The sequence below is a fragment of the Petaurus breviceps genome, unplaced genomic scaffold (assembly GCF_028583685.1).
Source record: "Petaurus breviceps papuanus isolate PSGF00001 unplaced genomic scaffold, PetGlider_PUasm1.0 490, whole genome shotgun sequence".
NCBI classification, from domain to species: Eukaryota; Metazoa; Chordata; class Mammalia; order Diprotodontia; family Petauridae; genus Petaurus; species Petaurus breviceps.
Window position 1 is genome coordinate 24,914,155 of NW_027186352.1, and position 20,864 is coordinate 24,935,018.

Consider the following 20,864-nt stretch of genomic DNA (forward strand, 5'->3'; position numbering starts at 1 on the left):
CACACACACACACACACACACACACACACTTAAAAACACTTAACCTAGGCCATTTTCATTATTCACAATGGATGCACTGAGACCCAGAGAGACCAAAAGATTCCTCCATTTTTAGTGGGTTCCCTGATAGAGATGGCATTCAGACCCAGACCCATGTTCTTAGCCATTGCACCACCATACTCTTTTTGTTGAGAAAACAAGTGTGCTTCCACGGAGACAAGAGAATTGAGATGAGAGTTCATAGATGGCAGTAGTCATCCATGTAAAACACATGTAAAACTTTTTAAAAGTTTTATCCCTTCAGCTTCTGACTCATGGTAAGATAGAGACATCTCCCTGGAATCCATGGTGGTTACGGAATAGACTCTTTTAATTGGCTTGTTTTTGTTTGTGGTTGTAAGCTATTTCAAAACTTCTGGATGCTGTTTCAGATTGTGGGAGCCTTCAGTCTCAGCCCTTTGCAGCCCTCGAATTGTATGACAAATTAAAAAAAAAAGAAGACAGGACAGAATTTGTTCTTCAGGTCTCTGTGGTATGTCAGACGTAGCGCTCTCTCTTCTCTTGGCCAGCCGGCAGATACGGAAATGGATGTGGTGTCTGTAGATCCCAATGTTTAGAGCCTGTTAGTCTGCTGGGATGGATTTGATTTTCTGCAAAAGCCTTTGCTGGAGCCCTTGTTGATGTATAGTGACAAGCCTATGGCGGTTTTGTCACTCCCAGCTTTCCCTTCCAGACATAGGCTCTGATGGGCCACCCCTCTCCCCACCCACTTTGGCTAGACAGATGGCAGGTGGGTGATCCCCACAGAGAGCTGAGGGTCTTCGAGCTGATAGGTTCTTTCCAAGGTTCATGACACTTGTATTGGTCTGAGAGGCATTGCCTGTTGGCTTGCTCCTTCTGTGGCCAAGGACAGCCAAGAGCGAGGGAGAAGATCACAGGGAGAACAAAAAAGTGTTCATGAATCCCTCTTCTGGGGGCTTGGGATGATAAACCACAACAGGACTTGCTAAGCCTGTCGATTAATTGCTTCCCCTCTTCCCTCCCCCAAGTGACAAAGCCACTATTTTTTTTCTTTTTCATTTTGGCAAATGCCTGTTATCTTCACAGTGTGTGGGTTAGGCAGAGTTTGACATCATTCTTATGACATCCTTCGAATCTGACCTCAGTTCTCTAGGCAGACAAAGCTTCTTGCTTAATTTGAAACTAGCTGGGCCAAGGATGATGTCATGTAATTTGGAGGAACTTGAGTTCCTGGAGTGCTACCAGGAAAAAAAGGCATATTCCTTGAGTTCAGCTAGCCCTCAGGCATCCTGCAGAAGAAATATTCACAGAATGAGCTAGGGTGGACCTGAGAGCAGATGGGCCTTGGTCCTGCCTTGGCCACTGGGGTGCTAGCAGCCCCAAGGTCCCAGCAGATCATGGCCATTTGATCTCAAAATCTTCCTCTTATTATTTTTAAGACCCTTGAGTTAATTGGTGAGGGTGGTTCCTGCACTGGCAGAGACCGGAACCTTCCCACCACTTGGTAGACAGTGCCATGACATGAGAAGACAGCCTGGTGGATTTGGAGTCAGAGGATCTGGATCATGCCCACTTCTGCCAGGTGCACTCTGGTAGACCCTGGGCAAATCACTTCACTGCTCTCAGACTCCACTTCCCCATCTGTGAAATGGGAATAATGGTTGTTTGGGAGCATCAAATGAGATATTTGCCAACTTTAAAGCACTATATAAATGTTAGCTTAGTATTATTAGCTCTCTGGACCTCAGTTTTCTTCTCTTTAAAATAAAGAGATTGAATTAAATGACCCTTAAAGTCCCTTTCAGCTCTGAATCTATGATTTAGGACCTACTCTAGCACTATTGCCCCCCAGAATGGTGGCCAACCTACTGATGATGAATCTCTCCAAACTTAGCTGGTCTAGGTTCTCAGTTAGCAGTGTCCATCTCTGAGCCCATAGTCAAGAACTTCCTGGGGTATTAGGCATTGCCAGGGTTTGTTTACCATTGGCATAGCCTTTGGGGATCCAGGGTCAATCTCCACGCCTAGATAAGGCATTGGAATTAGTCTTGATTACGGGATCTTTACCTTCAGGGATATTATAACTGACTTTGAAAGCCCAGGCTCAGCTTTATTAGGAAGACCTCATGAAGATGATGGATAGATTGTCTTTTGGGCTGAGCCTCTATTAAGGGTAGTCCCTGTGACATTCGAATATCTCTTAAAGTTAAAATACTCCAACCATTCAAATTTGGGGGCTGCACTTGATGACCAGGGCCCTAGGACATAGGGAAAGGCAAGTATTTTCTCTATGTGTTCTCATGAGCGATATTTTTCCAATATTGTTTGCTTTGATTAGTACCAAGCTCACACAGGTGAATTATGCAGCTACTAAGGATCTGAAGAAGCTAGAGATGCTGGGAGCATGAGGAGAGAACATATTTTGTGAGAGGGATTTTGTAGGAATTGAACCTTCTTCCACTGGAATTCTTAGAGTAGAACCTCAGAAAGTCCAGTCATGGGAGAAAAGCAGACAGCCAAGTGGATGGGGAAGACAAGGGTAACCCAGGTTCGGTGGAGATGACCTAGAACAATTGCTAGGAAGATCTCAAAGTTCCTGCCCAGCTAGAGATCTCTGGTCCTGGGATCCTGTCACTGTGCAGTCACCACCTAAACGATCCCTCATCCTGGAGGCTACTTGAGCAGGAACTGTCTTTGCTACTTAGACAGGCACTGTATGTGCCAAGTAGAGCTTTACGGATGAATGCAAGTGCTAACAGGCAACCCTAGACTGGACATACACCATGCACCTTAGCCAAAAAAAATATGAGAGAGATAGGTTTAAGTCTTCATGCTGTCAGTTAATAGAGATGGAATCATTCTTGGCTAGAGAGCTGATCTCAGAGACTGGGAGTCCTGGGGCTCAACCCCACCTCTGATAGATCCTGGCTAACACATCTTCTCTGTGCCCCAGGTAACTCTCTCCAGGACTAGAAGTGGCAAAGATACTGACAAGCATAGGAGGAACAGCTTCCATCATCCGGGAGTGTCTTCTATCACTGAAATCACAGGGCCAGGCTCAATCGTAATCATATGAAGGGATGTTTTCCCTTTGGGTGATTGCCGCGGGTGCCTCCTCCCCGTAGAGACTGGGACAAAGCAAGCATCGTTACTTTGCCTTTTGTCAGTCTCAGAGACATCTTAGATACCCTACATTGGGTGGACTTTTGAGATTTCTTATTTTAGGACCCATGCTCAGTATTTAAATGAAAAGTTAAGTGAGAGTGAGGCTGGGGAAATACAGCAAAGAGGCTTTCAAAGCCTATTGTAGTCAGTAAGAGCACATTTCATACTTTTTTCCAATGTAAAGAGGAAAAGCATTTTGTCTTAAAACCTCAACCCATCGAGGGATGTAGCCCTTCAGAGCTATGACTTTAAAATACAGTCAAAACAGAGATAACCTTGGCTAAGATTCTGTCTTCATTGATGATGACAGAAGTATTAGCAAGAGCTGTGGAGAAACACAGTTCCTACTAGTGGGTGCTAACAAAACCAACTCTAACAAGTGTGGACGGGGCTTATTAGTGCAGAGCTGTGCCCTCCACACTCCCAGCTGACTCAGTTTCAATCCCAGTGTGAGCAGAATTCCTCTCCTTTGATAATTCATTGCTTATTCTAAAAGACATCATGTCTTTTCAGTATCACAAGTGTGTTTAACAGTAGGGCCCACCATGGGGGAAGAAGACCCGGTTAGTTTTTACCTCTTAACCCAGTCATAATTGGAACTCTTTAGTGACTGGTATTGAGAGGGAGGTCATTTAGAGCCAGGGCATGTCTAATGGACCTAGGATTGGGGGGGAGGCGGGGTAATGGTGGTATAAGGACCAGCAAGACATCTGGAAACACAGGGCATGGGAATCTGAAGAAGTCTAACCATGAGACACTTGCCAAACCCCTCAACATTTGATGAAACACCAAAGCCAAGAAGCTAACGTTCATCCCGGAAGCACTTTCTCATTGATGGCACTTGAGTGACCACATGAACCAAGTTGTCATGGGCAGTATAGTAGATAGGAACAGTGGGCCTCAGATAGTTGAGTTGAACGCATCAGACCTGCCTCTGTTTTCCCTCTGTCCAGAGAGACTCAGGAGCAGTGGTGCATCCCAGAAGTGGCATATTTTGACGATTCTTTCTTCCCTTTTTTACCTACAAAGTCTCTGAAGGAAAAACAGGCCTCTTGAACGGAATTAGCTCATGATTGTACCTTTAAGCAGGTTGGGGGAAGATTGTCATTAAATATAAAATCCTTATCAAAATATGTATTTTGAGTCTTGCTGAAAAGGTTCCTGTAACCATTTATTAGAATCTAAACCATCCTGTGAATAGAGGAGGATTTTCATTTCCCTTTTACCTGCTGGTAGACGTGAGAGGTGGTTCTTTCTAATAAGAACTCGCCAAACAAAGGGTTTTAAGACTACTTCACAGGGAATCGAACAATGCTAAATAACATATTGTCTCAAGGCCTTACTTTGGCTTGTTGAGAAGGTTTTACGAAAATGAAGGGTTTCTTTTTATGTAAAGCAGGAAAGGCACCATTTACCCTATAATATTTAATCACCCATCTCCTCCTCTTTAAATTACAATTACAGAGCCCAGATTGCAAGTTGTGAGATTTGTTTTCTTTCTGATTGCTGCTTGTGGCCCCTTAGTGAACTCCAGGGGCAGCTCTGTGGGTAGCTTTGAGCAGAGCCTCAGGCTCTGATTGTGTTAACCCCCCCCCCCCCAGAAATGGCCCTTTGGCTACCCTCTCAACCCTCACCCGGGTGTTCTGTCTTCTGCAGGCTCTTCTTTGGAGCATTCACATAGGGCATAGACATTTGCCCTTTTTCTTCCTAGTTTCAAAGACACACCCACCAGCCTTGCCAGGATAGAGTAATGACGTGGTTCCCCCAAATTATTCTTTTGCCAGATCTCCCATCTGTTATTTTGTAGATTCCTAATTTCTTTACAGAAAAGGAAAAAGAAAACAAGAGTATGGTAGGCGATTCAATATATCGTAAGATGTTTATTTTCATTCACCCAGCCCAATAAAACACGTAGCACACATATTAGCATGGGGAGTATGTTTAGATTTCGTTAGCATTCGATCTATATACTCTTTTGCTGACCTAAGTGAATAAAAATAAACAGCTTGTGACATATACAGTTACAGACTTGAGTTTTGTTTTGGCGGACATAGCGAGCTGGGATATAAGGGCAGCCTGGGATGGCTGTGAATTCCATGGCCAGTTTGATTTCCTGCATTCCATTTGACTAATGAGCTAATCAATAATTTTGCCGAGCTCTAGTTTCATTCCGATGGCTAACCGTGGGATATGATGGAGTGAGGTCTGTGAGTTGGAGAACTTGATTGGGGTGAGCCAGAGTCAGGATATCAGGGGTAGGGAAGGGGAGGGGAGGGCTGCCTTTTAGAAAACTAAATGGAGTGACATGATGTTGAACCAGCAGTCGAATTCCATTTCCTCTCAGTCGAGAAAAGGGATGGATATCAGGTTAGGGTACCAAGCCATGAGCTTATTGTACATTCCATAGACTCTGTGCTCTTGGGCTTCTAGAACACGTTCCTCTTCTCGCACTGTCGCATATGCATTCGAGGCTGTGTGCTCAGATGCTGTGGAATCTTTCAAGATGCCCGTTTGAATTCGCTGTTGCCGTTTTTTGCAGATAACAGCCCGCCGACAATGGAAGCATATTTATGATGAATTGGGGGGTAATCCGGGGAGCACGAGTGCAGCGACGTGTACACGCAGACATTATGAAAGGTAAGAGAACACTTATTCTCAATCCTTGGTTAATTAAAAGCATGTTTCTTCGGAGAGGAGGTCAAGGGGCTTTTTAAAAGATATGGAAAACATCCCTCTGCTACTTTAATTAACCTACCACTCTGCGATGAAAATCTGAGCTTAGATTTTGAGGGTTACAGATGCTCAAAAAAGACACTTTGGTTTGGGTTTATGTGGTGGTGGCAACCATTGGGTAGGGCCCTACTTTCACAGGCATTGTTACCCACCCCTGCCCGGTGCAGGCCTCGTCATCATAAAGGGACCTTCAGTTTCAGAAAAACATAGCTCTGGGGCTTTATTCCCAGGGCCCCATGGGTATACTCCAAGGAGAGACTGCCCTCACTCTGTCTGGAAAGTCAACATTTCTTTACCCCTTGTAAATCTCCATGGTTTTTCTTCCTTCAGTTGATGTTCTTATCTACAAAGATGTATTTGACATATGAAATCCATTCTTTACAGTTCCGTTTTTACAAGCTTCATCCTCTGTCATGGAGGCAGTGACAGCCCAAACAAGATGTAGCCTTACCAGCATAGCCTACAGTCTGTGCACTATTTAGTGGCTGCTTTTTCATCAGGGCAACACCTTGCTTACTCATGTCAAGGAAGAGCAGTTAACAGGCACCACTCGTCCTTGCTTCATGCTTCGATTCCCAAAGCTAAATGGTAGCTTGTTCAGGTCATACTCTGCCATGATTACAGGTGATCCAACAGGGAGGCACCTACTGAGCTCAGCATCCTGCTTCCAAATGCAGGACTTGTAACATCTAGCCATCCCTTCCTCTGAGAATGGCCACTGATGGCCTGGACTTGGGGCAGATGAAGTGAGCTGAATTGGAGACAGTTCACTTGTTTGTTTGGAGGAGAAACAGGCCCATTCATACATTTGCTAATTGTTCTTCTCAGATGTAACAGTCGCCATACTAGCTTTGACCACAGAGTGTCATAGTAGAAGCCCTTCCCAGGGCTTACTTAAGAAAGACATGTAAAGGGAGGCTAGGTGGCGCAGTGAGTAAAGTGCCAACCCTGGAGTCAGGAGGACCTGAGTTCGGTTCCGTCCTCAGACACTTAACACCCCCACACAAAAAAACTAGCCGTGTGACCTTGGGCAAGTTGCTTAACCCCAATTGCCCTCCAAAAGGCAAAAAAAAAAAAGACATGTAAACTGTGGGATGTGTCAAGGATTGCCCTGTGAACAAATCACCGACTCACCATTTAGAGAAATGGAAAGGATGATGTTAAAGAGTGAGGCTTCATTTGGTTGGGTTTTATTTGCACTGTGTTTCCTTTGTGCGATATCACACTGTCTGTAAGATCTTACAGTCAGAGGGGAAATTAGAAGTATTCTAAATGATCCCCCACATCGTGCCAGTGAAGACATAGGGACCAAGGGTGTGTGTGTGTGTGTGTGTGTGTGTGTGTGTGTGTGTGTGTGTGTGACATGACCTGCCACACTACAAAGCTAGGTCCTCTGACCCTAGACCTGTCTTCTTTCTATATTCACATGAGACACACTTTTGGTTTGGACACTTAAAAAATACCTAAAACCCATGTGATATCTCTGGAGAGAGGAGGTAGCAGAATATGGTGGATGAAGTAAAAAACATAGAGTCAGAAAGACTCTACTTCCATCTTGCCTCTGACTTTTATTGGCTACATGGTTTGGCAAATTGTTTAGCTTCTTGGGTGTATTAGTAGGTGTTTAATACGTGCACATTCTGTAAAATGAGGGTGGTGATGCCTGTAATTTATAGAGTTCTTGAGAGACTGCAGTAATGTATTTCAGCAACTGGTGAGTGTTAAAGCATATATAAATGACATTACTGTTGTTATCAGTATTATTAGCTAGGAAGCACCATAATGCATAGGGCACCAGGCCTCAGACACTTACTAGCTGTGTGACCCTGGGCAAGTCACTTAACTTAGTCAATTTCCTCATCTGTAAAATGCACTGGAGAAGGAAATAGTTAAACCATTCTACTATATCTACCAGGAAAACCTTGAATGAGGTCATGGAGAGTCAGACATGTCTGAAATGACTAAACAGCATCAAAGTTTATTATCCTTCCATGTTTTGGGTGCAGTTACAAATGGAGTTGGGTTTAATTGTAACCCTTGGTGAACATCTTTTGTCCCCATGAATGCATCCCTGTGAGAGAGTCCTAGGAAAAGGTGTTTTTAATTTATGTTTTTAGTTCCCCCAAGTCTATTTTTTTTAAATTGGTGACATGTTGTACTCTATTAGAGATATATTCCCTTTTTTTTTTAACATATAAGCTCTTAAATATTGACGTTTAAAATTCTTAATGACAACTCTGTATCTTGCACACAAATCAAAGCTCCCATTCCCCATGATACTGATCCTCGTTAATAAGAGGCAGTGTGACCTAGAGTATAGAGGGTACTGGGAAGACCCAGGTACAAGTCCTGCCAGGAATATATACTGCCTGTGTGTCCCTGGGTAAGTTACTTACCCTTTGAGTTGTAGGCACCATTCTTTAACTTAAAATCCTAAATGAGCCAGTCAGCCAGGCTCGAGGAAGTCTTCTCAGTGGAAGGTCCCTGTGACATTGAATGTTAGGTCTGGTTACACACACACACACACACACACTCACTCACACACACACACACATACATACATACACACACACGTAAAAATGATCATGATTTTCAGCCCTTTAAGGTTTACAGAGACTACCCTAAGAGGAATGTTAAATCAGGATGTTCACAAACAGTTCATAGATGAGATAACAGGCTCCTGGAGTATCAGCCTCTCAGGATGCTCTCCTGACTTCACAGACGGCATGCTTTCTGCTGGCCTGCACTGTCTCTGCCATCTTCTCTCTGTTCCCATGGTTCTGAGGCTGGCCTGAGATAAGTGCCTGGGAATAGCATTGAATCCAATTACTGTGTGTTCCTGTCTGAGCATCTAAATTCCTCAGTCCTGCCTTCAAGAAGCTTCTGTTCTCTTCTGTAAGACCCTACATGCCCTTCTTGTCTGTTATGGGGGCAAATTCCCAAAAACATGACACTTGGACTCTTCTCAGACCATCTCTGAGATCATCATTCTGACGTTCTCTGTGACACCCTCAAGCCCCTCTGGTGGAAGTGTTGAGGAACATGGTTTGGGAAACCGAATTTCATTTCTGTACAGAACGCAGTCAGATTTGTTACCCGAGTAGTAACCATATGGAAGGAGAGGTCCGAGGTCCCCCCACCCCGGTTTTGCACATCGGTGCCTTTGAAGATGACTCCAAATGATGTGTCCCTCCTGCGAGTGGCAGACACCCCAGCACGTTTCATTCAGGTCTCATTGCGCAATCCTAGTGAGGAAGTTTATGGCCAAAGCACTTTGAGGAAATGATTATGAATGAAGGAACGGTTTGGGAGAGGAGGAAGTCTAGTCATTTCATGAAAGACTCACTTGATAAAAGCTGCAGAGGGACTGAGTGATAGGTAATTGACTACCTCACTGGGGATGCAGGATTGCCTTACACATCACTTTCACGGAGAAGGGCTAAAAATCAGGGTCTAAACCCGCACAGAAAGTTAGCCATTGACTCCCCTGGGACTTACTAACATGAAAGCTTCCTTCGAACAGGGACTGACTGTTTTGTTTCTCACCTCTCTCTATCCCAGCTGACTTGCATGTAGTAGGTGCTTAATAAATATTAATTTGAACTTATATATCCCAGACTCTAAGCCTATTGTACTGTCCACTGTGACTGGAGATTAACTTCAAAATCATGTATTCAGGATAGGCACATCCAGTGGTAACAAAAATAATATAAAATTCCCTCAATCAGTGAAAGGACTTCAGCATTCCAAATGATTTGGAGAAATAAAGAGGATCAGAAATTCCTCCTGGGTGATCATCTGTTTTCCCTCCCTTTGGGAACTTAGAACTGTCTCCTCAGTTCCTTTGGCTGTAGACAGATGCTACTTTTTCTCACGTTTTCTGCCATGACAGTAGTAACTGGCTTTTATTTTTACCCAACATTTACTTTTCTTTTCAGGAAGAGGACAAAGAAGAGTGATTTACTGTACATTCCCTTCTGATTCATTTTTCAGGTCATGTGTTTCATGTTCCAGTAAATGCTTTTGTTTTACAATCAGGGGGGAAAAGTAGCAAATATCTCAGTCAGTGTTATTTGTAGAGAGTATGAGTTGGGCTACTTTGGGTTACTAATGAGCATAGTAATGAAAGCACAAGTTATTGACTAGAATCAATGGGTGTTTTTATTTAAGGCATAGCAGGAATCGCCACCATGCCAATGAACGCATTGTTGTTGCTGAGGGTCTGACTGGCCCAAACCTGCCTCTGATTGGTTTAAATCAAATGGGTCCAAGCACTTCATAAAAATGCCTTTGTCAGCCTAGTTTTCCTTCCAAACCTATTCATCTCTGTCAGTTTTTAATATTAGCACCAGGTTCTTGGCTATAGTCCATTAATACTGTATTTAATTGCTCATGTTACAGATGATTACCAATATAAAAAGCATTCATGTTTTCCCATCGCAAGACTGTTGCTATGTTGACGATTCAAACTCAGCAGAGCTTCTGAAGCATAATAATAATAACAGTAATAGTTAATATTTACCTAGTGCTTCCTGTATGCTGCTGGGCACTACACCCACCACCTTACAGTTCTCTCATGGGATCCTCCCAGTGACCCTCAGATGGAGATTCTATTATTGTCCCTATTTTGCAGATGTGGAACCTGAGGTTTGAATTGCCTGGGGTCACACAGTGTGTCTGAGGCTATATTTGCGCTCAGGTATTCCTACCTCCAGGCCCGGTGCGCTCAGGTATTCCTACCTCCAGGCCCGGTGCTCTATCCACCGAGTCAACCAACAGCCCCGCACATAATCATTTTAGACGTCTCTCGCTCAAGATTCAGACTCAGAACTGCATTGGGTCTTAGTGGAAAGGAATACCCTTATTCTCTGCTGAATTTTTGCCGCTGTTTTGTCCTCCGTGGGCTGCCACCCAGCTCTCTGTTTGGCTCTGGGATCCTGTTTCCTTTCTTCTCTCAATAGCAGAGCAAATGGACCATGGCTTCTTTTGGGCGTAAGACTCTCTTCGCTTGTTTTTTAGGATGGTAATGCAGCGTGCTTTCACATGAGGGTTTCTTTTCTTCTTTAAAAAAAAAAAGAAAGAAGAAAACCTTCTCACAGAATGCCAGATCACTGGTTTTAGTTTCTCTGAATAAATCACACGGTTCCCTTCTGTGGAGCGCATGAAGTTGTTATTAGGGATTTGAAAAAGCTTCAAGACAAACGTTCCTTAGAAGGTGCTTCTCCGAGCATCCAGAAACTCACAATCATAAACAAATGTCTTTGGGGGTGAGAGGGGGAGAGTGGGGATGGGGCCTCCTCCTGGTGGATGGCCCAAGTTCATAGGGGCATAGATCCAGAGCTGGAAGATACCTCAGATGTCATCGAGGGCAAGACACATGTTTTACAGACGAGGAAACGGAGACCTGAGGAGGTAAAGGAGACTTAATACATAGGAGCATAGATTTCAAGCTGGAAGAAACCTTCAAAACCTATCCCTAAGGTGAAATGACTTCTCTAGTCACACAGTTAATGAATGGCAGAACTGGGATTTGAACTGAGAAACCATGGCTCCATGTTTGTGCTGCACCAAATGACCTGCTCCCAACTAGCCCTGACCCCTCCTTGAATGTTCCATGGATCTAACACCATGCCAAGAAATCAGGAAAGTCTCCCCATGAGGAATATAGGGGGTCAGCCTGTACCTGGGCCAGGTGTCCTTGGGTTCATCAACTGAACGGCATCCAGCTAGATCAGCCTTCTGACATGGATTGGCAGGGCGTGGCAGGCTACATATTTTGAGTAAGATAAAAATATGCCCCTGTGTCAATACTAAAAATACCCCAGATTCCAAGCAGCTTTGCACATTATGTGGACAGGGGCCAAGGAAAACCAAGATGATCTATGGCTCTGTTCTTTCTCAACTCAGATAGAAATCTGGTCTCTTCTTGTACGTTTCTGCCACCCTAGAGGCTAGAAAGTTGGTAGATCAGAAGGTCATTGATTCGTGGAATTTTGGAGTTGAAAGGGAGCTTGGAGTCAGTCTAATCTAGCCTCCCCCTCCATGAGGATTCTTATCTCTAGGACCCTTAACAGATGGCCATTCCTTCCCTGCTAGGTGTCCCAGTGGATAGAGTCTGGAGGTGGATAGAGGCCTGGAGTCAGAAAGACCCACGCCTCAAACACTAGATAAGTCATTTAACCTGCCTTAGTTTCCTCAAATATAAAATGGGGCAATAATAGCGCCTACCTTCCAGGCTTGCTCTGATGATCAAATGAGATAATATTTGTAAAGCACTTAGCGCAGGGCCTGACACGCAGCAGACACAAAAGCTTCTTTCCCTTTCTCCTTCCTTCCTTCCCTCCCTCCCTCCAAGTGACTCTTTCTTCCCAGGACAGCCAGGCCAGTTCTGTTCCTAAATTCCTTCCTTATGCTGACCTCCAGCCTTCCTCCTTAAAGCTACCTCTTAGGGTTCTTGTCATTAACAGTAATAATTCATATTCACATACCACCACAAGATTCACTAAAGCATTTTCCTCATAACTCTGATGAGAGATTGCCACCCCCGTGTGACCGACGGGAATGCTGAAGTCAAAGACTTAGGTGGATTGCCCAGGAGGCACATAGGAATTCTCATTGGCAGCATTCAAGCTCACACCTCCTGAGTCAAGTCCACTGCCCTTGCAGCCACACTACTGTGATCCAGCCGTCTGGGACAACCCAGAGCAAGTCTACGTGGCACTGTCCTCTCACCTCTCCGGGTCAGACATCCTCCTCCATCCTTTCCGTGGACCTTCTGCAGTGGCTCAGCACGCCTTGAAATAGAGTGGGCAGAACTGGACGCTGTACGAAGAGCTGCCCTGAGCAGAGCCAGGAGCAGTGATAGGCTTATGTCCTGTGGTCTGGCAGCCTCACTGCTATCGTGAGGAAGCTGGTTGTTGAGTCAGGCGATGGCGGGTTGAATTCTGGCTCTGCTCTGTGTCTTTGGCCACTTTACATCCCTTCCCTGGGCCTTAGTTTCACAGGATGGTTCAAATACTACCTTTGATGCATATGGGGCCTCAGTTTCATTGCTTGTACAACAAGGGCTTTGGACTCGATGGCTTCTAAGTCCCTTCTTAGTCCCTCATTTCTGTTGTTGGTGTTTGAACAGAGGCCCTCTGTGGCCTCTTCCATCCCTAAGACCTGTGATAATGTAACCAGAGAGCAAATTAGCTCTTTATAGGTATTTCTCTTTGGCATTTGTTGAGGAAAAGGGCTGTCTCCTGGAGTCCAGTTTTCCTTCACCAGCGCCCTCCTTTTCAGGTATCCCATCAACTTTTTTCTCTCTTTCTTGAATACTGTCAGCAGCCCATCAGTAGGTATTGAGCTGCTCTGGGCAAGGCCTCTGAGAGATCCAGGGAGAAGACCTGTCTTAGACTCTAAAGTGTAGAGATGTCCCCAGGATGAGGCAGAGATCTCTTCTAGCCACAGCAGCAGGAAAGAATTCATTGATGGAAGGGGTCACATGTGAATTCAGCTTGGAAGAATGAGGTAAGCTTTGGGGTAGGATCAGTGATGAGCGTGCTCAACTTTGATGCCCTTAGAGAATACTCAAATCTTGGTTGGTCTTTGGTGAGTTGTAATGTGCTGGAAAGGGGAAAGAATCATTGAAACACAGATGAGATTGAAAATATGGCTGCCTGACAAAGGTAGCAGAGGGGAAAGTGGGGCAGGGATCTGATTCACCAAGAGAGAAGGAAAGTATGTATTCAGGGGGGAGCATCTTCAAAGACTGTGCCCCTCAGAAAAACTCCATACTAAAGGTCCCTCGGATGGCCCTTGTCACTCACGTTCTTTCCATGGCTGGTGGCCCAACAAAGGGGCAAGAACATTGACTTCAGAGCCAGGAAATATGGCCCTGCTCCTCGATGCCTGAGTGACCTTAGTCTAGTCATAATAATAGAATAGAACATAACAATGACACATAATAGCAGCAACGACAAAAGCAGTAATAACCAACTCCTCGCATACACATACAGTGCTTTCATGTGCAGAGCGCTTGGTGTATGGCATTTCATTGGATGCCCATCTTCCTAAGCTTATTCTTTTCTTCCCTTAGTAAAAAGGTTAGTAGAGAGAGGGGCACTGAGTGGTCTCTAAAGTCCCATTTAATTCCAGAATTCTGAGCTTCTTCAGTTTGGAGTTATTCAGCCACGAGGCAGATTGGTGCTAGAGCACCGTGAATGGAAAGCTAGGCACAGAGCCAGGGCTCCAGTCGACACACACTGACCATGCAGCCCAGGCAAACCATTGTTCCTCTCAGTGCTCTGGGCATTTAGCTCCCTAAGACCTTGAGGTGGCAGAGAAGGTGCCCGCCTGCACTGGATCCCCCAGGAAGCTCTCTGCAATGAAGAAATCACAGGTCCAGCCTCTATCCCTTCATCTTCTCCTCTCCTCTCTGATCCTATCCCGTCCTGTCCCGTTCCATCCCATCCCATCCCATCCCATCCCATCTTATCCCTTTTTATCATATCCTGGCCTCCCTTCTCCTTTCCTCAACTGTAGCTCTACCATCTTCTGGTCTTTCTTCTCCCTTCTCACAAAGCCCACAGAAAGACTGCGCCCTTATTAGGGGGCCCCCAATTCAAGCAATTCAATGCTAGTGCTGAGAGTTAGCCAGAAGGGGCCTATTCTGCCCTTTTCCCATCTTCTCTTTGTAAAGCTTGATTCTCCATTGAGCAGGTCTAAGGTAAGGTACCTGAGTAGTCTCTTTTTCATAAAGATTTTCTACTCACTGGCTTTGGGGAACTAATTTAATATCCTTCTTCTTACTTGGTATTCTTCACCAGTTCAAATAAATTTCTATTACATGGGACCTTTCAAGAACCTTTATTTAAAACAAAAACAAATAGCCCATCCCTGAAGAAGAAAAACCGGTTTTAAAAATAAATAAATAACAGCCAATAAAAATCTTGATTTCAGGATTTTTTTTTTTTAGATTTGCCTTTAACACAAGTGGTAATTAACAAAAGGTTTTCCTTTATACTGGTGGGTGAGAAAACACCCTTAGGCCCAAGCTAAGCCCGAGTGTCATACTTTGAAAATTTCTGTCCTTCTTTGTCTGATCCTCAGACTTGCACAGCTCTCTCTCTTTGGGTCAAGGACTTTGTTGTACTGTTCGTGTTTGCCTGCGAACTTTTGTCTTCCCTCTCTTGAAGCCAACTCCAGGACTTAAGAAAACTTTCCAGGTCCCATGTTTTATTGATATCTCTCATCAAGCATGCATTTAAATTCGAGAATAGATTAGGTGTCTTAGTCCCTTTCTTTTTGATAAATAACAAGAAGTTTCTACTTATGATTTTCTGTCCTCGGGGCTTTATCATTAAGATTAAATAACTGTACTCTCAAGCATGCCACTGCACAAACATCTTTTCAATTATGTGAATAACAGATGCTTTAACAAAGGAACTATTGAAAATTCAGAAAGCATGTTTCCAAAAAAAAAAAAGAAAGTATCAGATGACAGAAGAATGTAATTGTTTACCATTAAAACATATCCTTAGCTCTTTCATTCAGACCCTCAGAACATTCTGTTTTTTACAAAAGTTATTTGGGACTTTAGTTAAAAGAATAAATGTTTTGGAGAATTGCAAGGCATTATAGGGACGTGAGGATAATAGGGGAGTAATTAGTAAGGATTATTATAGGAAGTGGAAGGCACCTAAGCAGTAATCTAGTTTGCCCCCTTCCCCTCATTTTACAGATGGAGAAACTGAGGGCTGCAGATGAAAGTGACTTGCCCAGGGTCTCTCAAGTGTTGAGTTAGCAATGGTAGAATTCAAATTGTGGTCCTGTGACTTCAAACCCTGTACCACACCACTAGCCAGTCTAGCAGTCCTCATTACAAGTAACATCAGTGCTGAGAGAGAGTGCCATTCTCCCATGAGAGTATTGACCGATTGGTTTTATAGACACAGGGAACACGGGAGGTTATCATATCCAGCCACCTTATTTTATACTTGAGACAACAAAGTCCTAGCCAGTTGAGCGGATCTTCCCGGGAATGCCATGCAGGAATAGCTGAGCTGATGCTTGATGCTGAGTCGTCAGACTCCATGTGCTTTTTCCAGGGGCCTCTTGTAGGTAAAAGATATCCTTAATGCAGTCTTAAGCAATAAAAGCCTTGAGAGCTTTTCTTCCTGTTTTAAAAGCTCTAAAGCGCTATACCAGTGTCTAATTTCACTATTAATATCACCCCTCAAACACTTAAAAGTGCAATGAGACAAAACAAACTTTTATTAATTGTCTACTGTGTGCTAGCCATGTTCTAGGCACTAGGTATAGAAGATGAAAAGTGAGATTATTGCTGACCTCAAGGAACTTATGATCTAATTGAAGGCAGGGAGGAGACTGAACCACCATTTGATCACAAATAAAGAGAGAGCGAGAGAGAGTGTTTGTGTATGTGTGTATGAGTGTGAGTGGATGGGTGTGTGTACGTGGGTGGGTGGGTGGGTGGGTGTGAGAATATAAAGTCCTCATTCATCGTATCTTTTTCATAATCTATGAGGAAGAATCACAGCTCACAGGGTTAGGTCTGGAAGGGGCCTCGCAGGTCTTCGAGTCTGACCCCTTCGGTTGACATGTGGGGAAACTGAGGCCCAGGGAGATGAAGTAAATTCCCCAGGATCCGTCACCAACCTCAGGTCATCAGCAAAGGCTGCCTTCTCAGCTTCTCCCTGTCATATTGCTGAACCATGCAGACAGACAGCCTCTGGCAGCTTGTGGTTCTGGCCCATGGTGGCGAGTGTTCACCGGCTCTCAGTCGTCTCTCGTCCCTGAACCTGCTGACTGTCTTTCTTCCCGCTGCTTCATTCCACACATCAAGCCCACTGTTTGAGAGATGCTCTACCCAGAACTCTGCAGAGCTGAGATCCTTATCTGGAGCGCATGTCTTTGCAGAGTGGGGTTTGGCATCTACAACAGCTGACGCAAAGAAGTACATTTGCTATTGTCTTCACAGCTCTGCACCCAGTGTAGAAACAGCCTCTTTTGGCCATATCTCTCTGCATCTACAGAGCACTTGTGTGTGTCTGCAAAGTGCCATGTTTGTTAGCAAGATGATGCCCTGTGAGTTGAACAAGTGTGGATGGCATTGGAATCTTTTGCTAATCCTTGGAAGACTGAATAGTTTGTTTGGTTGGTAATTTTTTAACTGGAAAAGGAAAAATATACCTTCCTTTGGCTGAATATTTGGTGAGAGATTGTTTTTCACACTTCACAGTGAAGTTATATTTTCTATTTCTGGCCCAGAGGGAAAATGTCTGGCCAAACCCTTGAATGCCGAGACACTAGCATCTCTACCAAGAATTGTGACGACTCCATTTTACATCAGATCAAGTCTGGAGCCCCAGTGGAAGCAGTATAGCGTGTCTTTCTTTGTGTTGCCATTGAAAAAAAAAAATAACCAGTTGAGCACAAAATTTAATAGCTACAGAGTGAGTGCCAGAGTTTTTAACCTGAGCAGGCCAATAAATATTCCCCCCACCCCTGCCTCAGAGCCATTTTGCTTCTGGGGGTGGCATCACTTACAGAAACATTTGGTATTGCCCATTGGTCTAGCTGACCCCATGGAGCGTTCAGCCCTTATTGGTAAGTTTGAGGTCCGAGCATCTCCCTAGTCTGTGTCTTTCTTTCTTCTCCTGACTTTGAATCAGGCCATGCACGTCTGTACCCCATTTTTCAAATCTCTATAAATAGATGAATTCTCATCTCTTCTTCAGCACTGTTTGCTAAATGTTTTGGCCTCTGAGTTCAGTATTCCATGCAGGCATTAATCAGGACAGGAGACAGCGGCGGTTAGTCTGTACATTATTCTGTTGGGGGTTAGGGGTGGCGGGCAGTAGGGAATGTTGACTAATAAAGATGAAGAACCTTTTCTTTTTTAATGAAATGCTAATGACAGAGACATGTGTGATATGCTGGGAAATACATTTCTCTAATGTGAAGTTTCTGGTTTTTGTTGAGAAAGAGACACAGATCCCCAGAGGATTTTAGAATTTGTAAATATAAAAGTATCTGCCTTCGTGTTTAAAAAAAAAATAAAGGGAGTTGGCAGGTAGCCAGATTACTTACATTACTGTAATAGATTTGCTGACCTCTGACTTGTGCTGCAGAGAAATACATTGAATTTTTCATAATATCAGATGAGGCAGATCTAAAAATTCAGGTTACACTGAGCTCCATTATTTCACTTGAGATTTAGTAAAGCAGGAATCTTTTCAAACCAGCAATTTCTATATGATTCTAATTTATTGGCCCAGACCCCAATAAATCAGGGTTAGCGTGTCACTGATTTGTTCATCTAACTCGAGTTGATTTTAAGTTGTCTTTATTTAAAAAAAAATAAAAGTCTTGCCTGTCACAGTGACTGAATTTAATAAGAATCTTTGTGATAGCAAAGGGCTCCCCTACTGTTTCTGCTTTGGGGTGGAAAATGCTATTCTTGTATTATTCCTGGAAGAGGAAAGAGGGGAAAAAAACCTCATGCTGCTCTCATCCGCCTATGGAAAGATGTTATTTTTCAGTACGTGATAGCTTACCTATTTGAGATCCATTAATGGTATCATAAATAAGCATTTGGCTAATCTGGAATTTGAAATCTGGATAATAATAAAGGTCCATTTATTTGCGCTGCTTCCAATCCGCAGACCTGGTGAAGATCAGGGAGGGGAGAAAATGCTCTCTGGTTTTTCTAATGAATGCATTGCTACCCCCACCCACCTGAAACCCAACTGTGGCCTAAAAGCTCACAAGCCCATATGAGTGATTTCTCCAGATTAATGAATTTTCAGGGGTTGGGGTAGGGGGAAGGGGGACATTTTTGCTTTTATCTGCACTGTTTAGAAACTGATTAAATCTTTGTTGTACTACAAATATTTGAAAATAATCATCTGCTGGTTTCAGGCATGTTGCATTCTGCTAAAATATTTGTATAATCCAAACCGCATTCTTCCTGTGTTGGGCAATATTGACCTTCAATTGGCTAACCTGTTTTAATGGTACCGCATGTTCGTTGAATGTTCAAATGCTCAAAAGCCTGTAGTAGTTTTAGTGCTCGGGACTGTAAAAACTTCTAATAATCAAACGATAAGATCATATCCTGTGGGGTAATTGTGCTGTACCTTCAGAGGATAACTGAAAAAACATTGAGTGAAAACTGCACCAAACGGAAATCACCATATGAAGCTGTCTGTAATTGTTTGTGGTGGGAGATGTGGCCCTGCCCTCCTGAGCTGCTGTCTGTAATCCTGCTCCCTTCACTTGTGCTGCCCTCACCCCCTTCCTCCTTATATACATCCCTCTCCTTTTCTGGGTTTTTCTTCCTTCTTTCCTCCCTTTCTTAGTTTCTATTTATTCTTTTTCTCCCTACTTCTTTCTTTTTCCTCCTTCTCTTCCTTCTTTCTTCCTTTTTCTGTTCCTTCTTTCCCTCCTCCCTTTCTTCCCTTCTTTTCTTCCTTCTTTTTGTTTTTGTTTCCTCCCTTCCTTCTTTCCTTTATTTTCTTCCTTACTATATTCAAGAGACTAACAGCCCAGCCCATGACCCTATCCTTCAGATGCACACACACAAACACACACACACACACACACACACAGCAGACCCAACACATGGACGCCCTCCGAGCCTTGAACAAGCAGCACTTATGTTTGGATTCAGTTTCACCTTAGTCATGCTTCTTTCCAGATACAAGAAACATTTAATTCCAGATTTCCTGCTTCTGGCTCTAAGCCTTTGACCAGCAAAGTGAAATGTGTTTTCACTGTTCTTGGCCAGCCCAGCTGCTGAGTTGAGTGGAAAGAAAGAAGGGGGAAAAAGGACCAGAAAATGAAAATGTGGTCCTCCTACTTGAACTCACCAGATAATATAAGAGGAAATTTAAGCCCTGGCTACTGATTAGCACCCTATCTCATGAGCCATGGTACACTTTTTGCCTGTGGTTTCAGGACCAAGGGCTAAGAAAGGACTTTCATCTGAGAATATTACATAAGGCTCCAGAGAAGGAATTTCAGTGGTGATTGAGGTCCCCTGGCTGCTTCCCTTCACCCCAGACCCCTGAAAGGTTCTCATAGAACTCCTGTCCGTGGGATCATCATCTCGTTTGAAGATAAGGACACCTGGGGATGGAGATGGTGGGGAATGGAGTAATGGCTACCATTGGAACATGTACGTTTCAAATGCACCTCCAGTTGCTACGGCAACCAAACAAAAATCAAACAATCCTATCTCTGTGATAACAATTATTGCAATAAAATGTGTTTTGATTAAAGTCAACTTTAAATATTTAACACATGGAGGGAAAAGATGTAAATATCGTCCTCACGTGAACCCCAACTTTCCACTGCTGTGAAGTGAGGGGGCCCTTGGTGGGGCCCAGGTGAGATTATTAGCTGTTTGGGGGAATTTGGGGGGACTTCACAAATGAAGTAGAATAAATTCAAGTATGAACAAGATTGGTTTTTTTCTCTCTTATTCTGCTTAGTTATGCTTTTTATTATATAAACATTAGCTGTAATATTACAGTGGGAAGCAGGTATTTGGCAGCTATATATTATTTCAGTAAGTCTGCATAGAGGGAGTACTTTCCAGTTTTAGCAGCTGTAACATGTTTAAACTCAGTTTGTAATGGGATCTGAAGATGAATATTCCCCATGGGCTCTCCTTAGCTTTCTTGCTGGACCACTGCCAAATTTAGGGCTCGAAAGTGTTATTCACGCCTCCTTGCACATACCTTGTTAGAGCATGCTCAGTTAATGAATTTTGTTTCTAATATGGCATAAATTGGGATTTGATTTTGCCATATTTTATGTAGTATTTTATTTAAAAATGAAATTTTATGATCCCAGGCAACTCCATTTCTTCACTCTTCAAGCCAAAACTATTGGTACAGTCAAGGGGTAGAGATCCAAATTGCATGGTTAAAAAC

The 20,864-nt window shown here is 43.6% G+C and overlaps 1 protein-coding gene across 4 annotated transcripts in view; it reads left to right on the forward strand.

Annotated features, from left to right (window-relative positions):
• The window catches only part of ARID5B (AT-rich interaction domain 5B), a 213,128-nt gene that overhangs the window by 181,100 nt on the left and 11,164 nt on the right, over positions 1 to 20,864 (forward strand). For all 4 annotated transcript variants that reach the window (XM_069101850.1, XM_069101849.1, XM_069101851.1 and 1 more), the window contains one exon: positions 5,726 to 5,823. In XM_069101850.1, the coding sequence (XP_068957951.1) occupies positions 5,726 to 5,823 (98 nt within the window). The remainder of the gene's footprint in view (positions 1 to 5,725; positions 5,824 to 20,864) is intronic.